This window comes from Medicago truncatula, chromosome 1 (genome assembly GCF_003473485.1).
Source record: "Medicago truncatula cultivar Jemalong A17 chromosome 1, MtrunA17r5.0-ANR, whole genome shotgun sequence".
NCBI lineage: Eukaryota > Viridiplantae > Streptophyta > Magnoliopsida > Fabales > Fabaceae > Medicago > Medicago truncatula.
This window is the reverse complement of record NC_053042.1, coordinates 38572500-38591830: the sequence shown is the minus strand read 5'-3', so window position 1 is coordinate 38591830 and position 19331 is coordinate 38572500. Positions and strand designations below refer to the sequence as shown.

The window sequence follows — 19331 nt, the reverse complement described above, 5'->3', positions numbered from 1 at the left end:
GGTTTAGTTTGTGCTGATTTAGAGGTAGAACAATTCAAAGAACTCAACGACAAACAATAGAATCTCTTTCAAAGATTTGATGGAAAAAAATGCAAAACCATGACATAGTTTTTAAAATTTTAGAAGTGAAAAACGTGTTATTTACACCAACGGTGTTAATTTGATGTAGGTAACAATTTTAAAAAGCCAGAGGGATTGTTTGTGTTGTCAATGTATTTACCCTATCATTTAAGATCCGCATGAACATTCTCAATGCAAGAATTTTTTTAAGGAATTAGTTTGCCCTCTTTAATTCCTGATTTCTAACAATAGTTTACCATAAAAGGATAATTTGTTCCGTCGTGAATCACATCTTAGATAGCAACATTTTTTGTTTAGAAAGATAGGCGTAAGGAGGTTAATTTTGATACGGTTCGGTTAATCAGTTCGAATTAGTTTTTGGTTATTTTTGCCCACCCCTAATATCAATAACCCCCTTACGCCTCTCTTTCTCTCGATGGTCATAATATTCCATCACATTGTCTGGCACAGGAAAAAATAGCAACAACAAAAAACCAATGACAATAAAAAATGGAATATATACAATACTTAAGTTGTTGAGAAGGTCTTTTTCAATTAAAAATTCTTAAATATTTTGTTCAATTAACAATTGAATTATTAATAATTATCAGGTGCTTATACAAGTTTTATTTTTATAAACAAGGGCTTATACAAGTTGATAAAGGATCAAAAGAACGAGATAATAAAAAAAAAAAAAAACAAGGCAATCCGGTGTACTTAAAGCTCCCGCATACGCAGACTGTTTCCATGACTTGAACCCGTGACCTTTCAATCACATGACAACAACTTTACCAGTTGCGCCAAGGTTACCCCTCAAGAACAAGATAGTACAACAAATATATTTGAGAACTGAATGTAAATCCAGTTTTGTGAATCCCAAACTAAAACCTTGTCACCTATCATTAATGCCAATCCATCAAAGACGGTGTAGAGAAAACAAGACTTGTTTGTTGTTGCTTGAATGACAAGGCAAACTTGAACTCTCTTTGATCTTCTTAAGCTGCAGGAAGGTTGAGATCCAAATCCAAAGAGACATTCATTTTCTTTCTAGGTGGTTCTTCATCTTCTTCGTCTGGTTGCAAAGCCATTGGTGTCGATGAGGTTGTCTCCACAGGTGCATGGTGGAAGGTCATATGGCCACCAAGTGCCTGGCCAGATGTGAATTTAGAACCACAAATGGAGCACCCATAAACCTTGGTTTTGTTGTTGTTGGTGTTGCTGTTGTTGTTGGTAGTGGTGGTGGTGCTGGTGTTATTGCTGCTGCTGCTGCTGCTAGCATATATATTTCCCATACCATTTATACTATTCAATTTAAGGGAAATTGATTTATTATTGGTTTTGAATTGAAACTCTTGAACCTGACGATCATATCTAGGCTTCTTGTGAACTTTTCTATGGCCTCCAAGTGCTTGAAATGAAGTGAAAGTTTTTTTGCATGTTTTGCATGCATACACATTGTAACGTGCACTTTCTCTTGTTCCTCCTTCTGTAGAAGAATAAGCAATATTGATGGAGAAAGGGATAGGAGATTGTTGTTCTCTAGAGCCTAATGAGAGTTGTTGTTCATGAGATGCTTCCATGTTGTTTTGGATTTGGATTAAGAGAGGAGTTGCAATTTATAGAGATGAGAATAAACTAATTAATAATATTTTTCATATGAAATTTATTCTCATACAATTCCATATAACTTTTAAGATGGTTGTAAAGCATGATGTCCACTTTACTTTGCGTTCGAAAAGTTTATTTTTTCGTGATTATAGTGCGTGATGAACACAAAAAACTCTGTTTGCCTGAGGTGGATCGCATGGTGTATGACTTTTAATCGTGATTCCCGACACAATGTTAGAAAGTTACTCTCAAATGTTTTTCATGATGAGAGTACGTGGTGTACACGAAACCACGTCTGCCAGAGGTGGGTCGCGTGATGGATGGCTTTCAATTGTGATTCCCGATACATTATTATAAAGTTACTCTCAAAACGATAAATGTTCTAATCAAAGACGTGTTTGTTATAAGATTCACATGAACTTAAAAAGATTGCAAGAGTCATGCACACACATTTAACAAATAAATGAGCAGTAAAATATAGAAAATTTAATTATTGGATGGTTTGAGGTTATACCTTTCTTATCAATCTCATTATTGGATGCACACACCTTATATTCTTATCAATCTCATTGTTGGATGGTTTGAGGTTATACCTTTCTTATATAGAATACTTAAATGATATACATCAATCATATTGAAGCATAAAAATGTAATTATTTGAAACTTGATTATCCATGGTTCTCTGTTTAGGAATTATTTCCTTGTTTTTTCTTATGATCATTAACTACTTTCATGAAATCGACCAAGATTATACGATCATTTAGATTTCTTTCCTTGTTTAATTTTTTCTTATGATCGTTAACTAATTGAAATCAATCACTTGATTTTTTTTTTCTTGGACCATCTAAACAACAACCTCGAGTAGAAGCCAACCAGACGCCTTGCAAAACCCCACGAACTTTTGTGTGCCTAAAACATCACCCCAGAACTTAGCAAACTTAAGATTCAATCATTTAAGTGTAAATTGCATTGATTTCCCCTTGAGATTTGTTAAAATACCACTAACACCAACCTCTATTTTTTAACCATACACAAACCTCTCATACTTAATTACACAAAACGGTTGATCCACTCAAAATAAACCGTAGTCTTCCTGCTTCACTTTTCTAACGACAGTTCTAATTTTTTATTTTTTTCCCTTTCCTTTCCTTCTTCCACCTTCCTTTTCGTTTTGATCTAAATTGTTTTAACTACATTTCCTCTTGGGTACAATTTGTATAGAACATTTTGCCATCATCTCATGACAGCGATTTAAATTAAAATGAAAAGGTAGGTGGAAGGAATGTGGGTGGAAGAAGGAAAGGAAAAAAAAATAGAATTGCCGTTTGAAAAGTTAAGGTGGAAGACACGGACATTAACACACCGTCACTGCTAATAATTTGAGAAAATAACATAATTTAGTGTAATTATATGTGTCAGTGTCGTGTCGGACACGTGTCCTACACTGGGACACGTCTAATTCAAGGAGTGTCCGTGCTTCATAGATGGTTATGAATGTGGAAGCTAAAAGTGCCGAACAGATGCATAGTTTTTCTCTGGGGAGCTTTAAGCGGTGTGCTGCCCACATGTATGCAACTCCAAGATCGAGGGGTGCAATGAACTGATAGTTGTCCCCAATGTGAAACAAATTATGAAAATGATTGGTATGCCTTTTTTGGCTGCGAAGAGGGGAAGAAAGTGTGGAGGGCAGCAGGTTTGTGGGACGTAGTCAGAGATTATGCAGGTTGCCTTTTGCTTCTGGTTGCCTTTTGCTTCAGCTACAAATTTTGATGCTTCTATTTTCTCTTTAGTATGCAGGTTGCCTAATAATGTTTGCCATGACATTGTGATGATATTGTGCATGCATGTGGAGACGACGAAATGACAAAGTGTGGAGTGGAGAACTGAACGAAGTTAAGTTAACGTCGCTGTCCAGCAAGTGCAACAGCCGGTACCAGTTTGGCAACCACCATCGGAAGACTACGTTAAATGTAATGTGGATGCAGCTTTGTTTGGTGATCAACGATGCTTCGGTATTGTATGTGTATTAGCGATTATCATGGCCATTTTATAAAAGCTTTAACGAAATGGTATGACACCCTTCCTTCTCCTTCAGAAGCAGATGCAATGGGCTTGCGTGATGCCATCTTATGGCTGAATCAAATGGGAAGCTAGATTGTAAGGTAATGGTTGATAGGTCCAATAATCAGTCGGAATTTAGTAATATTATGTCTCGATGTAGATCACTATTGTGTCATGTTCCAAACATAAGTTTTGTCCAAAGACAGGCAAATTGTGTCGCCCATGCCCCATAGCCTAGCGAGGGTGTCATTCTCGTCACCAAATCTTTGATTTAATTCGATCTTGTATTTCTTCTATCGTGATGAATAAAATAATGAGTTTTTGTTGGTAAAAAAAAAAATTGGATGTTAATATTCACAAAATCGGTTTTCTTCATCATTTTTTAATATCAACAATGAAACTTACGCCTCTCTTTCTCTCCGTAGTCATAATATTTCATCACATTCTCTGCCACAGAAAAAATAGTAACAACAAAAAATCAATGACAATAAAAAAAAAACTAATACAAGAGTTGTTGAGAAGACCTTTTTCAATTAAAAATTCTTTAATATTTTGTTCAATAAACAATTGACATCACAAAAAATTATCAGGTTCTTATTCAAGTTTTTTTTTAAATAAACATATGCTTATTTAAGTTGATAAAGGATAAAAATACAAGATCATACAACAAAGGAAAATGTTAACTTGTGCCCTTATGACACAAGTTAATGAAACAAATATAGAAATAGCTCATTGAAATGTGTGTATTACATTTAATCTTTAGCTTTTTAATGAGTTGAATGCACACAATTTTATAAAATACTTCTTCTTTTAGGATTCTTAACATGTACCCTAAGGACACAAGTTAACACTACCCTACAACAAATATATTTAAGAAATGATGTAAACCCAGTTTGGTGAATCCCAAACTAAAACTTTGTCACTTGTCAGTAATGACAATCCACCCAAGCAGGTGCACAGAAAACAAGACTTGTTTGTTGATGCTTGGATGATAAGACAAACTAGGATTCTCTTTGATCTTCTTAAGCTGCAGGAAGGTTGAGATCCAAATCCAAAGGGACATTCATTTTCTTTGCAGGTGGTTCTTCATCTTCTTCGTCTGGTTCCGAAGCCATTGGTGTCGATGAGGTTTCCTCCACCGGTGCATGGTGGAAGGTCATATGGCCACCAAGTGCCTGGCCAGATGTGAATTTAGAACCACAAATGGAGCACCCATAAACCTTGGATTTGTTGCTGCTGCTGCTGCTAGCATATATATTTCCCATGCCATTTATACTATTCAATTTAAGGGAAATTGATTTATTGTTGATTTTGAATCCATCTCTAGGCTTTTTCTGACAACCTTTTCTATGGCCTCCAAGTGCTTGAGATGAAGTGAATGTTTTGTTGCATGTTTTGCATGCATACACATTGTAACGTGCACTTTCTCTTGTTTCTCCTTCTCTAGTAGAAGAATAAGCACTTGTGGAGGAAGGGTTAGGAGATTGCGATGGGTTTATAACCTTTTGAGTTATATTCCCTTCGGTGATATTGATGTGTTCTCTATAGCCTAAAGAGAGTTGTTGTTCATGAGATGCTTCCATGTTGATTTGGATTTGGATTAAGAGAGGAGTTGCAATTTATAGAGATAAGAATAAACTAATTAATAATTTTTTTCATATGAAATTTATTCCCATACAGTTTCATATAACTTAAGATGGTTGTAAAGCATGATGTTCATTTTACTCTGCGTTCAAAAAGTCTGTTTTTTTCGTGATTATAGTGCGTGATAAACACAAAAACTCCGCTTGCCAGAGGTGGATCACGTGGTGTATGAGTTTTAATCGTGATTTCCGACACATTGTTAGAAAGTTATTCTCAAATGTTTTTCGTGATGACAATGTGTGGTGAACACGAAACTACACATGCTAGAGGTGGATCACGTGGTGGATGGCTTTCAATCGTAATTCCTGATACACTGTTAGAAAGTTACTCTCAAAACGATAAATGTTCTAATTAAAGATATGACTATTATAAGATTTGCATAATCTTAAAAAAAATTGTAAGAGTCATATACAATCTCATTTACAAATTTATTAAAATTGATATCGTTTTGAAATGCAATATATAACAAATAAATGAACCGTAAAGTATAGAAAATTTAATATTTTTTTTGAACAATCAAAAATGGAATTATATTAACAGCACACAAGAGTCTCAATAGCACAAGACGTGCCACAAAGACTCCTCAGGAAACAACAGTGTCCAATTGTCTGTACGACAACAAAACCAACTTAGTCAATGCCCAGACATTGTAAAGGGCTTGACAACCACCTATCAGTGCCAAACAAAAAAGTAGCTTTTCTAGTTTCCAGCCAACCTAAAGACAAATATTTTACTTTGTCGAGCAACCTAGGCAAAGGAGTAAAAGAATTATTGAAACACCTGTTGTTACGTTCAGTCCATAGAACTCAGACACAGAGGAGTCAAATAAGCTGAAAAAAAAGACTTTGTAGCCTTACTCTAGTATTTTAATTTTCAGAAATAAAAAAGTTAACATTGGCTAGAGATAAGACTTAAAAATAAGATAGGATCCAAACATAAATCCAAATCCAACCTTCCGAACAGCAAACAATTGAAGCTTTTAAGATGCAACGAAGAACATATTTAGATAAGAACCTTTTTGACATTGCATTCATTAATTTGCAAATATCTATTTTAATGTTTGAAGCAATCTGATTCTTTAGCCTATGACTACTCGCACATGCAGGAAATAAAACCTCTTGGTAGATAATGAAAATTTAAAGCTATGCAAGATAATGAAGTATGATTTTAATTCAAACTCTAATATATGTTCAGTTTTAACAATCAACTGAAACTTTAAAACTATGCAAGATAATGAAATATGATTGGAAGTTAGTGCAACACCTATTTACAATTTAGCATTTAATCTAACATTAGTCTAAACAAAGTGTAACATTATTCTAAAAAAACCTAGAGAGTTATTACTTCACAACCCGGTTTTGTAGGGAACCAAAACCTAATATGGTATCAACCTGAGTATTACTTAACAACCACAATTTGTTAAACAACTACAACAACTCATAGAATGCATAGTTACTAGTTCTAAATAGACCAATGCATATTCAAATGTTTTACATTTCAAGTAACTGAATGATTTTTATTTATTTTTTTATTTTTTTAAGTAACTGAATGATATTAAACAGAAATAAAGTTCAAAATAACTTCTGTTGCATAAAATTCCAAATTGATAATTGATTTCCAAACAAATGTAAGGACTTATATGTATTCCAAATAACTTCTGCTTAGTTGTTTAGTCGTTTCTATTCTTGTCAATCACATTTCCATGTTCGATTGAAGAGTACCTAGCACTTGTTTTGTTGGATGATTTGGCATCATACCCTTATATAAAATTCTTTAAAATATACACACAGCAAAATGAGTTCTTAATAGTTAATACTGAACAACAAGAAACACAAAATACATGATTCTGGGGACTGCAGCAAGTTTAACCATTTCATGAAGATGCATAAAAACACAAATAAGTTAAGAAACCAGGCAAGTTAAAAACACAAATGATCATTACTAGTTACTACATCAGTTCTAGAAATAAATTGACACATGGTGTGTTGTTTTAGCTTTAAAAAAGATAGATTTTGTGTTAATTTTTTTTTTAGAGATTTTAAACTAGTTCATGTGTTAAAAAATAGATTTTGGGAAAAGCTAATCCTATAGCTTTCCATTTTAGAGTCAATGATTTTTTTTGGCAAAAGTAATTTGTTTGTTTAAAAATCCTAAACAAACACTTCAAAATGACCCCGTGAGCATAACTCAGTTGGTAAGGACAATGCATAAAATATGTAAGGTCAGGGGTTCAAATCCAGACCACCGCCAAAAAAAACAAACACTTGAAAATGATAAAAAGTGATTTTTTTTTAATGAAAAAATAGACTTTTCTGGAAAAATCCTTAAACCAAGGCACCCACAATCTTATACCATATCACAGATACCGATCATGGGTAAAAATAAAATGACAACAATATGGTAAAGTAACAAATGCAATGAAGACAAGTTCAACATCATAATAACACAGCGAAACAACATAGTTCAACATCACAAAAACGAAGCAACACAAACGCAGTGAAAAAAAGCTAGTACAGCATCACAAAAACAACAAACGAAGCAAAACAAACGCAGTGAAGGCAAGTTCAACATCACAAAATCTCAGCAAAACAAACGCAGTGAATGCAATTTGAACCCAACATCCAGAGAAAGAGAAACAAAGCTGAAATGGAAGAAAATGGTTTGCACTACTCCAGTTAATGTAGTTGGTTTACAAATACTTCATATTAGTATTGTTATTACACTGTTTGTACTTCAGCAAGTCGTCAATTGGAAAATTCTTTAGTGACTTCTTAGACACTAAAAAATGCACTATCTAAACTAAGAAAACCAAGCAAAAATTACTAAACAAGCAGATAATTCTCAAGTCATATATCATAGTACAATAACAAATTACTTGTTCATTGAACTTAAATGTGTAATTGGAATAAGATTTTTGCACTTAAATTAGCGGCAAATTTTTGGTTGACTTCTGAGTTAGATAAAACATACAATCACATTCATTAAAAAATATGTTTATGTGGTAGAAGTGCATATATGTATGTCCAACACTACAAAAGCATAATGAGAGACCAATAACATCAAAATGTACGAATCTTTTAGAAGCACAAGTTATAATTTCCAAATTTTAGAGATGTACACAAATGCTTTAGTTAAGTATCACGAGATCAAGAGAGGCAAGTTTATATAGGAAAATTGTGTGTTTATTACATTGACAAATGTTCAACGTATAGTCTCAGGACAAACATTCATCAGCAAAACCCAACTAGATCAAGTAAATTAGATCTTATGGAGAGAATGAAAATAAAGATGCGAGGTAAAATTCAAAATGAACCATGTAATAATATTTCAACTGTCAGTAGAAGGGAACAAGAGGAGAAAGGTCAGAAACACCCCATCCCCATTGCACATGGGACATTCTAAAGTAGCCGAAAAAACGAGTCATAACTTTAAACGATACATATCAATCATATTGAAGGAAAAAAATGTTGTTATTTGAAACTTGATTATCCATGAGGCTCTGTTTAAGAATTTTAACACTGAAATTGTCCAAAGGCTACAGGTAAAAAAAATCTGCAGGGTCTAGCAAATGTGCACCTGAGTCGTAGACTTCACAAAATGGACCAAGACTATATGATCATTTAGACTTCTTTCCTTGTTTTTTCTTGATAACTTCATCTGTATACATTATGCCCTTGCCTTTGTAAACTTCAGGTGGCTTACAATTGCGAACAGTAGCTGCAAACTGATGCACCCTTTGCTTGTCTATTCCGGTACAACAAATTACATTGTTTTTGAAGCAGAAAACACGGACAGCAGGAGGCGCAGATAATTCCACCTCATGACTATACCCCAACTTGAGATACAATAGACGCCCTGCAGATTCAGCTCTAGCTTTGTACCCGACGCCCACAATCTTAAGAAAGCGAAAATATTTGGCCTCCATTAATTCCAAAGCAAATCAGTTTCCTAACATTGCCACGGAATAAACAAATATGGAAAAAAAATGCTTAGATAAGTGAATCAAATTGGATGCAAGAAAGAGAACAATGGCATCATAAAAGTTACACTCGCTGTGGAGAAAGATCAGTATTGCGCATCGAAATCAATTGAATAAGCTAATACCACACAATATCTAGCATACATATTATCTCGAATTGCATATCCAAAGGTGTTTATAATTACAGTAAGAAAAATGTTGTATATTATAGCTATACCAGAATTGGGGCTGTACATGGTTAACCAAACCATATCAGTTAATAAACCACTTACATGAAGTAGGATTTCTAACCAAATCCACTTTTTGCTCAAAACCGGTTACGGTTAAATAACAAGTTATTTTTACAAACCCGGTTAAAATTCGTTTATTCTCTCAAACCCGGTTATTACTGTCCAAATAGTGACATAGAAATTGCATTACAAGATAACAACTGCATCATAAAAGTTACACTCGCTGTAGAGAAAGCTCAGTATCGAGCATCGAAATCAATTGAATAAGCTAATACCACATTACAAATAGACTAATTAGTTGACAATGCATTGATTCATTAATATTAAATCATATGTTAATCTTATGGAAAAACCAGAACTTCACAGTACCCTCAAACTCTAACATACTTCAAAAAGATATAACAATGCATTACAGTGCCAACACCGTCTTCTCTCAATTCCTATTGTAATGTTGGACTTTAAAAGAAGTTCACCATAGCTACATCACTTTCCGAAGTTCAAATACACCGAGAAGCAGTTAATAGAGATACCCAAGAAATATGACAAGCCGAACACAAAATTGGTTCTGAAAAGACACCATCATTATTAACGAATCCTCAAAATTCTAAAAAGACACCAAAAAAAACAAAGTTCCATCACAAAAACAAAAAGAACAATAAAACACAAACAACAGTGATGAACATTTTAGCTTTGAGCCTGTTAGTAACTTCACTCACAGCAGCAAGCATTTTCTCTCCAAACACAGTCGTTGTGAATATGATAAAGAATGTTACCAAAACACCTAAATCTCAATCTCACTAAGTGGGGTCGGTTATATGGATCAAACAACGCCATAACTCCTAAACTCTAGACCCTAAACCATTGAACTATCACTTAGAAATAAAAAAATAAAAAATAAAAAACTTTTTTTACAAATAATGACAACATTGAGTAGTAGTTTGTTGAAGGTATACGTATGAGCTGATTGAAGCAAAAAAATGAATGGAAAATGTATACTTTATTCGATAAAAAATTGGAAAACTAGAAAAACCTGGAAGTGTTTATCACTGTTTCTGGCGGCGCCAAATCACCCACTCGATCTTCAACGTTCAAGGAGGGAAGGGAAGGGATAATATTTCCCCTCTCCAAACAAACAAGGCTTTTCACACTTTTCTTTTTTTACAAAAGGGGTTTTGACTCTTAAAAATTAAAATGTGCTTATTTTTTTATTTTATTTTTTTTATAGTTTTTTAACTTAATTTTAAATAACAATTTTGTCTTTTATTTTTTCTTCACATTATTTTTGTCATTTTGATCAATTTAGATATAGATTTTCAAAATTCTAATATATTGTTTTATTTTGAGATGAGATTTTAATGTTTAAATGTATGGTTCTTCATTCATGTTTTCATATGAATTTTAGATTTGATACTTGAAAATTCATATGTAAATCGATTTAACAAACTAAAATAATGTAAAACAAGATAAAGTGCAAAATCGATACATAAATTTAAGTTAAAGGACGAGAATTTTAATTTTGCCAATTTAAGTTAAGGAGTGGTTTACGTTAGTAGCTCGGTTGGTGATGGGAAGCATACTTTTTTCCGGTCGGATGCTTGGCTTGGTGAGGTGTTGTTTAGTGTCAGATTTAGTAGGTTATATGACTTGATGGTGTTTAAGGGGGAGTCTGTCTTTGATATGAGTCAGTTGGGTTGGGGGGAGGAGGGTGGGGCGTGGAGGTGGAGACATAGGTTGTTAGCTTTGGAGGAGGAGTTGGTGGGGGAGCTCATTTTACTGCTTCAAATTGTTACTTTGCAGGTTAACAAGGATGATAAATGATTATGGACATTGGAAACTTCTAAAGCTTTTTCTGTTCGTAGCGTATACAATCTTTTAACAGCTCAGCTTCCTACGGCTACACCGGTGCCCGTTTCTTCTCTTTGGCATAAAGATGTTCCTTTAAAGGTTGTTTTATTTGCTTGGCGTTTGTTCCGGAATAGGTTGCCTTCTAAGGTTAATTTATTTCGGCGCAGTGTTCTTGATCAAAATTCCTTTGAGTGTGTGGCGAGGTACGGTTCAGCTGAATCATCCGCTCATTTGTTTTTACATTGTAACTTTTTTGGGTCTGTCTGGGATTTAATTTATGGGTGGTTGGGCATCTCTATGGCTGCACCTCAGTTCTTGCCGGATCATTTGATTCAATTTAGTAATTTTCGTGGATCATGGAGAACTTGTCGATCAATTTTACAAGTTATCTGGTATGCTACTGTCTGGGAAATATGGAAAGAAAGAAATAACATGTTATTCACAGATAGAACATGCTCGGTTCTTCAGGTGGTTGATAAGATTAAGTCCCTCACTTTTATGTGGTTGAAGGCGAAATATGCAACTCTTCCCTTTAACTTTCATGGTTGGTGGCTAAGTTCGTTCACCATGTTGGACATAGGCTAATAGTTATTTCCATTCTAGTTTATTTTTTACTATGTTTCCTTGTAAACATTGTTGACACTTTGCAGTTTCTTTCTTCATACGCCTTGTGCTAGGAAAGTGAATCTTTTTTCGTTATATATTCCATTTTAACTTCTTAAAAAAAAACACCGATAGGATGAACCGAGAGAGTTAAAATCTTTTTCATTTTTTACTCTCTTCATTTGTTTCATTATCAAAATTCTGAAAATAAATATTCAATTAATATCTCCAATTATAAAAAATATCTACATTATATCATTTATTTACTTCTAAACTATAATAATAGATGAACTTTTCTATCATGTCCAAATTTACACATTTTAATAAGTTTGAAATAGTTTGTATTGGTACTTATGCATTTTATATTAATATATATTTTTTTAATAAAAAATTATTGTTTCCAATAAAAAGTGGTTTTGCCTTTGGAAATAAGTTGTTATTTTAAGTTGTTTTCATCATTTTTAAAAATAAATGGCATTTAGAAATAGATGGACACAAAAAATAGATGAGGTCTTACCATTAAATGGGTTTCACAATAATTAAATATAATATTAATTTTTTAAAAATTTTATGTCTTTATTTTTTTTCAAATGAAAGGAACGGAGAAAACCCTAAATGAAGTATTGCACAAATCTATAATATTTTTATTTTATTTAGTAAATGAAGAGGATCTCAACAAAGTCCTCGTAATCTTAGTTGCCAACTTCAATAAGAATAAAAATGTGCAGAGACTTTTCCTACATAGGCTTTTAATGTATTTTGCGCAAACCAAGCAAGCATTAGCTGCTACTCCTAGTTCGAATAGGACGGGGATCCATCTTTTAGTCTCCTTCTCAAACCTATAACCTTCTATTTACTCCATTCGGTCTTCATTATTAAAAAAAAAAAAAAAAAAAAAAAAAAAAAACTCATCAAAACCAATACAATCATGAATTATTTAAACTTTTAGACTATTTTTTTTAACAAATATACTTTTATAAAAAAATGTAAAACATTAAACCTATCTACTAGCGTTAAAAAAATAACATTAAGTCCCCATGAGCTTAGCTCATTTGGTAAGGGATAATGCACAATATGTGCAGGGGCCGGGGTTCGAACCCCGGACACCTCACTTATTCATCTTTAAGATGAATTTCTTTAGCCACTAGACTACTTGACAAAAAAAAAACAACATTAATTGAGGAGCTGAAAAGTCTTTTAAGCAATAACTACAACTTAAAAGTTGAGATATTTTCTAATAAATATGACCAGTTGTTTTCCTCAAAATTCTCCTATAATAAGGACCAGATGGAGTACAATTTTAAAGTCCTGAGTTAATTTGAAATTGAGGGAAGAGGGAGACAATAAATGAATTAATTTTGTTTTCCTAAAAAAATGATTAAATATGTTTTTGATCCCTTTAAATGTATCAACTTTTCGTTTTAGTCAACTTAGGAAATTTTCTGACTTTTAATTCCGTAAAAGTTTTTTATTTCCAATTTTGGTCCATACTTTTAAATTAACTCATGTGTAGAGTTCATATTTTTTTAATGTAATTTTGCATCAATGTTTTGAATAATATAAGAATATCTTTAAAAAAAAAATATGAATTAAATATGAATTTTTATGTTTCTGATGCTTCAAAATTCATATTTAATCTATGTTTTTTACAAACTTGATTTTTTTTGGAAGAGGTTGTCATAATATTTTACACATTTATGAAAAGTTTCATTAAACAAATATGAAGGTTAGACATGATTTGATTAAAAAGTGTGAACCAAAAAAATCAATTTTAATATTTTGGCAACTCCACGATAATCGTCAGCATAGCTTTGGCGGTCCACATTGGTCGGCAGTGGAGCTTTGGTTCTCGGCCACCATTATTAATAATGAATAATAACTAAAAATATAATAAAAATTAATTTTAATTTTTTGAGAAAAAAAATTTAATATATAAATAAAATTAATTTGATTTTTTTTTTTTTGAAGAATTATTAAATTATTTTCTAAAGGTTGTCAAATAGGCATAAACTTATGGGGTGTCTACGAAACATTAACATTTGAAATTATCTTCCCTAACACCAATTTTAGCTTTGAGACTAATATTTATGCAATAATGTTAGGCAAATGCCTTAAGAAAACACGTAAAGAAATTATTATTTTTTTTTTTGTATAGAAAGTTGGGTCGAAAAGTATGTTTTTTAAACTTACGACTACTCATTCTGATATTTTTTATATTATTTGGAATAAAGCAATCTTAGCAAAAGTCTATTTGTTTGCTCAATGTCTTCCTCGATGTCGGATTCTTACTAAAAATAACTTAATAAGGTGAGGCATCCTTTAGTCTAATTCTCAACATTGTATAAGTGGATGTGATATGGAGGAAATCGTTGAACACCAGTTTTTTGGTTTGTTAGTCCGTTGGGAGTATATGATATTTTGTTCGGCATTGGTTACACATCTTCTCAGTTAATCCGTCGTGGTTATCAGATCATCTCTTTTAATTTGGTCAGTTGGGAGGATCTTTTAAATCTCTACGGTCTTCTTTAGATTTGATTTGGTGTGTTTGGGTAATTTGGATAGAAAGAAACAACCATATTTTTCAGCATAAGGAGGTATCGTTGCAGCATTTGTTAGGCAAAATTAAGCTTCTGTCTTTTTGGAGGTTGAAAGCAAAAAAAATGCTACTTTTATTTTTAGATCCATAATTGGCGGCTTAATTTCTTATTGAGCTTGAGATTTCTTACTTAGTTTGTTAATTTTGTTGGTTGTGTTTTACTTGTTTTGTCACGGTATCTAACAGTTAAAACTTATGTGTTCTCACATGTCACTTATTTTACCAAGTAGAATTCATTATTCGTGTTAATATATTTTGTTTTGCCTTATTAAAAAAAGAATTAAATACACGATTTACAAGATTAAGAGTCTATAGTTGATACTACAATTCACAAGCGTAAGACTCTACTTGGGTATTTCTTTTGAACAAGCGTAAGAAAAGAAGTCCCAAGTCTCAAAGTTTCTTAATGAAATCGAAGTTAAAACTTATCTAATGTGTGGGTCTTGTTTAAGAGTCATTTTGGGAGTTTAGTAGAAGAGGAGAGGACTTTAAGAAAATAAAGAAAAGAAAGACTTTGAGAAGAAGATAAAGCTTTGTTGAATTTATTTTGATTCTTAGTCATTTTATAAATATATAGTAAATATAATGGCTTGAAAGTAGTGAAGGACAATATAATTAGGGGTAGAATTGAAAGAAAAAAAAAATTAGCTTAAAAAATAACACTTATATTAGCTTTTTTTATATATGCCAAACGACATTTATTTTTTATACGGAGAGTGTATATAATTTTGATCTCTTACATTTTGTTTGTTTGGACAGATTGATCTCTTATACATGAAATATGTAATATGTCCTTGATCAAAGATTATATATAAATATAATTAATTATTCAAAATTGAATCCACTCATGTATAGTTTTCACATTAGATAGTTAAGTGTGATCTATCACGTATGAGATGGTAAATTGTGATCACACTTTAACCTCTTGTGAGATGGTAAACTACACACGAGTGAATCCATTCACACAATCTGGAGAGTTTTGATTGTTGCTTCCTCATCATGCTGGTCTGGCAAGATCTTATTTTGTGTTGAACGTTGTTTAGATTTGTCACACTTTGACATTTCTGGTTTGAATTTAGCTAATTTTGATAGTTCTTCAACACTTTTCACAATGTCTTCCACACGTGCTACAGTTTCAATAAGCAAAGAAATTACCGTGACCACTTGAATTACTTCCATTATTGGGATTTCCATTTTTGCATCACCAAGGGATGATGTTTCTTTTGCATTAACATTGTGTGTGTTTGAATATGATTTTAATAAATTTTGTAGCTCTTGTGTAGCAATATTCATCTCTTTGACCAAACTATCAAGTTTCTTTGACTTTGTCATATTATTGATTGTAATTGATAGCTCTCTTAAGACACTCGCAGAGTTGGCTCCCACTTTCATTGATGTTGTGCTCATAATCTTCTTGATTTCATCTGAAGACTGCAAAAAATAATTAAATGTACCTTAGGGTTAGTGTCTATATCGATCGAGAAGGATGACCGAAGTTGAGCAATGTTCGGTCGAGCTGAGGCTCGATCACCTCATATCACTATCCAAATTTATTTTGCATAATTGCTTGCTATCTTATTACCTTGTTTTCTGAATTTATACATCCAACAAGAGCATCAATACAGGAAGCACATCTACGCATTGTGGCTCCAATTTCAAGGTATTGCTTCCAAGGGTGACGAAAATTGAAGCGACCGTGGGCAGGCTCCCATCTAGCTAAATTAGCCTGAAATTAATCAATGATATTATTTTAGGAACACTCAAAAAATTCATATGAGGATATACATATATTGAATTTATTAGAAACCCTAGGAAGGTGGTTTATACCATTGATACTTCTGTTGCTTTGGAGTTTAGCACACACTTGTAATCCATCAATTTTTTGTTAGACTCCTCACTTGTTGATTGAGCTTCAAAATACTGAGCCACACAACCTAAATCACATTTGTACACAATAATTATATATATGAAATAAACGAGGCCTTCTATAAAAATTGTTGTTTTTAATGTAAATTTTTTATTTTTGAACGCAACATGCGTCTTTAGGGCACAAGTGCCCTAAGGACACTTGTAAGCAAGACTTTTAAGATAAGTCTACCGTCTTTGAACTAACCTTCCAAAGAGTTGGCAAGTTTGTCGAGGTTTCCGGTGACTAAAACATAGAGTTCTAGACCAGCCCAAACAGGTCGAATAATCATGCTAACTATTATGCACAATGAAGTACCAATAATAATAGTAGAAATCCTTTGTTGTGCCATATCAAACAATTCATCAATTCGATAACCAGATATTGAAACCAAGCTGAAAGTTAGGATAAATATCAGAACACCATAATCAAAACGAGCCTTTATGGTTGGGATGAATCTTGAGAATGTCGCTGCCGAACCTAAAAAAAGAGATGAAACAATGTAATGATCAAATGGTCAATTACCAAGATCCATAGTGTGTATATAGATTGTTATTGTTGGTTATAAATATTATACCTAGTAGAAAGAGTAGGACTCCAACAATTACCGGTTCCAGTTGCTTTCCTGCTTTACTAGCAACCCATTGTACACCAAAGGCTAGAAGTCCAGCAAGGGTAGTTCCACATATTCTATTTACACTTTTATATATAGTAGAACCTGCAATTTGATAGCTTATATATATCAGAAATGTTGTTTGGACATCCAATTTTCCCTAATACGGGCGTCTGTTCGAACCCGGGTCCCTACATATAATAATGCATGTCCCTGTCAACTGAGCTATGATCATGGAGACGATATCTAAATATATTAACTCAAAAGAATTCATTAACTAACAACTAAAATTAGAAATTCGAAGTTCGTCTCTAATTTTGATGTGTATAACTCCTAGTTATAGTGTAATGAAATTATAGACGGATTTCATATTTTCCTTGTCATTAATATAACTTTTTGTAGTAAGTTTAAAGTCAACTATGTCGTTAGAACTACTTACCAGCAGTGTACTCAAAGACTACTACAACGGTCATGACTGCCCACATAGCATTTCTTCCAACTCCATCATACAAAGGATTCAAGTAGTAGAAAAGTGACACAGCAGTAAGTGCTATTCCTACTTTCAAACAATGGATGAATTTTCTTGGGTCATTCACACCAATCTCCCAAGCTTTCTTCATAAATTTGCACAACTTGGAATAAAGACTTGAAATAAATACACACATGCTGCAAGAAATTCTAGCTCTCTTCCATGGACCATCTTCTACCTTGATGCTCCATTCTACTTCTTTTACCACTCCTTTGTCATCATGAGCCATATTATTTTTATTATATAGTACTCCCTTGCCAAATGCTCTATAACTATAACGTGAAGATTTGCCCAAACTAAAGAAGTATAGTTTCTATTTATATAGAAAGAATGGGGATGTGTATATATTTTTTTTGGCTTTCGCATCGGTTTCCAACCCATCAAAAGTGGGCGACTAATCCGGCTCATGCGTAGAGGCATGCACACTAGCCAAGTGTTGTTCCCCCTAAGAATCGAACCTGGTATTCCCCGAATACGTTTTTGGAAGGAGCTCCTTGCCACCAAAGTCCAAGCAACTTGGTTTGGGGATGTGTATATTACTTGAAATATAAGCAAATTTAACTAATGATAATTTTATAAGTGTAACAAAACGTCCAAATAATATATACACACATTTGCTATCTTCTTCATGCAAAACTACACGTGTAGTATTCCCATATTAATCTTGTCATAATAAGTTAATGTAATTTTTTTTAATGGATCGTAATAATTTAATGTCATTGTACACATAGGATCTCTAATTGCAATTTAAATTTGATTACATTAATATTAACTACTCCCTCCGTCCCTTAATGTAGGGATCCACTGTCTTTTTCACATTTTTTAAGAAAAGTTGTCAGTGTAATTAATATGTCTGTTTTGTGTGTTAATATTACGAAATTGTCATTTGTTTGTATGTGCATGAAATTTGACTTTTCCTATTTCAAGACAAAATAGTAGTATTAATTAGGGACATGTTTAGGAAAAAAATAATAAATACATCTAGTAATTTGAAAAGGGGTTTACATTTAGGAACAAAAATAAAATCAAATGGATGCTTAGATATAGGGATGGAGGGAATAGTTGATTAGGTAAGTTTGAAATAACTTGGAGTGTGCAATGTACTTTTGAATGAAAAATTTTCATCGAGTATTGAGTGTATCATTATGAATTTCAGTGTCATATGTATAAAAGAGTAATGCTTGTTATAGTGATGAAGTATTTTTTTTACCATTTTATTAGTGTGAATTTTTCATTATCGTTTAACGATGATTAATCTTTATCGAGAAACATGTGGCACGTATAAAAAGGTTCTCCTCTTTCAATCGAACTTTTCACATATGCAAGAATTTAGACTCGAATCTCTAATCACATCCTTAAAGAGTCTAAATCCCTTGCAACCTGAGCTCATTCATTGTTCGTACATTATTAACTAATTAATTTAGGCAATTTTGACATAGCATGCATTGCAAAATGCACTTATACTCATGAATCAATTTTTACTAAAATAGGGAAGACATCTCTTTATTATGTAATATTATCACGGCTTCCCGGATTCTTCTCTCTTCCAAGTTCAACAACTCTCGGGTGGAGTTTGCTAGGAGACAAGAAAATGTGGTTGCTCATACTCTCGAAGGAGAGACCACGTTTCTAGCTAGTCTCGTTGTTTATTTTCATA

The 19331-nt window shown here is 32.8% G+C and overlaps 3 protein-coding genes across 3 annotated transcripts; all 3 read right to left on the bottom strand.

The window, feature by feature from the left end:
* Positions 1 to 1055: 1055 nt before the first annotated feature.
* Positions 1056 to 1640, bottom strand: LOC25484557 (zinc finger protein ZAT5). Its single transcript, XM_013613404.1, has one exon. It carries the CDS (start codon positions 1638 to 1640, stop codon positions 1056 to 1058), a length of 585 nt encoding a protein of 194 aa, XP_013468858.1.
* Positions 1641 to 4751: 3111 nt separating this feature from the next.
* On the bottom strand, positions 4752 to 5312 carry LOC25484555 (zinc finger protein ZAT5). Its single transcript, XM_013613402.3, has one exon. The coding sequence runs from the start codon at positions 5310 to 5312 to the stop codon at positions 4752 to 4754; it is 561 nt and encodes a 186-aa protein (XP_013468856.1).
* Positions 5313 to 8650: 3338 nt separating this feature from the next.
* Positions 8651 to 10750, bottom strand: LOC25484554 (60S ribosomal protein L6, mitochondrial). Its single transcript, XM_013613401.3, has 2 exons — positions 10613 to 10750; positions 8651 to 9321 (listed from the first exon to the last, which is right to left on the bottom strand). Exon 2 carries the CDS (start codon positions 9296 to 9298, stop codon positions 8990 to 8992), a length of 309 nt encoding a protein of 102 aa, XP_013468855.1. The 5' UTR covers positions 9299 to 9321; positions 10613 to 10750; the 3' UTR covers positions 8651 to 8989.
* Positions 10751 to 19331: the final 8581 nt, after the last annotated feature.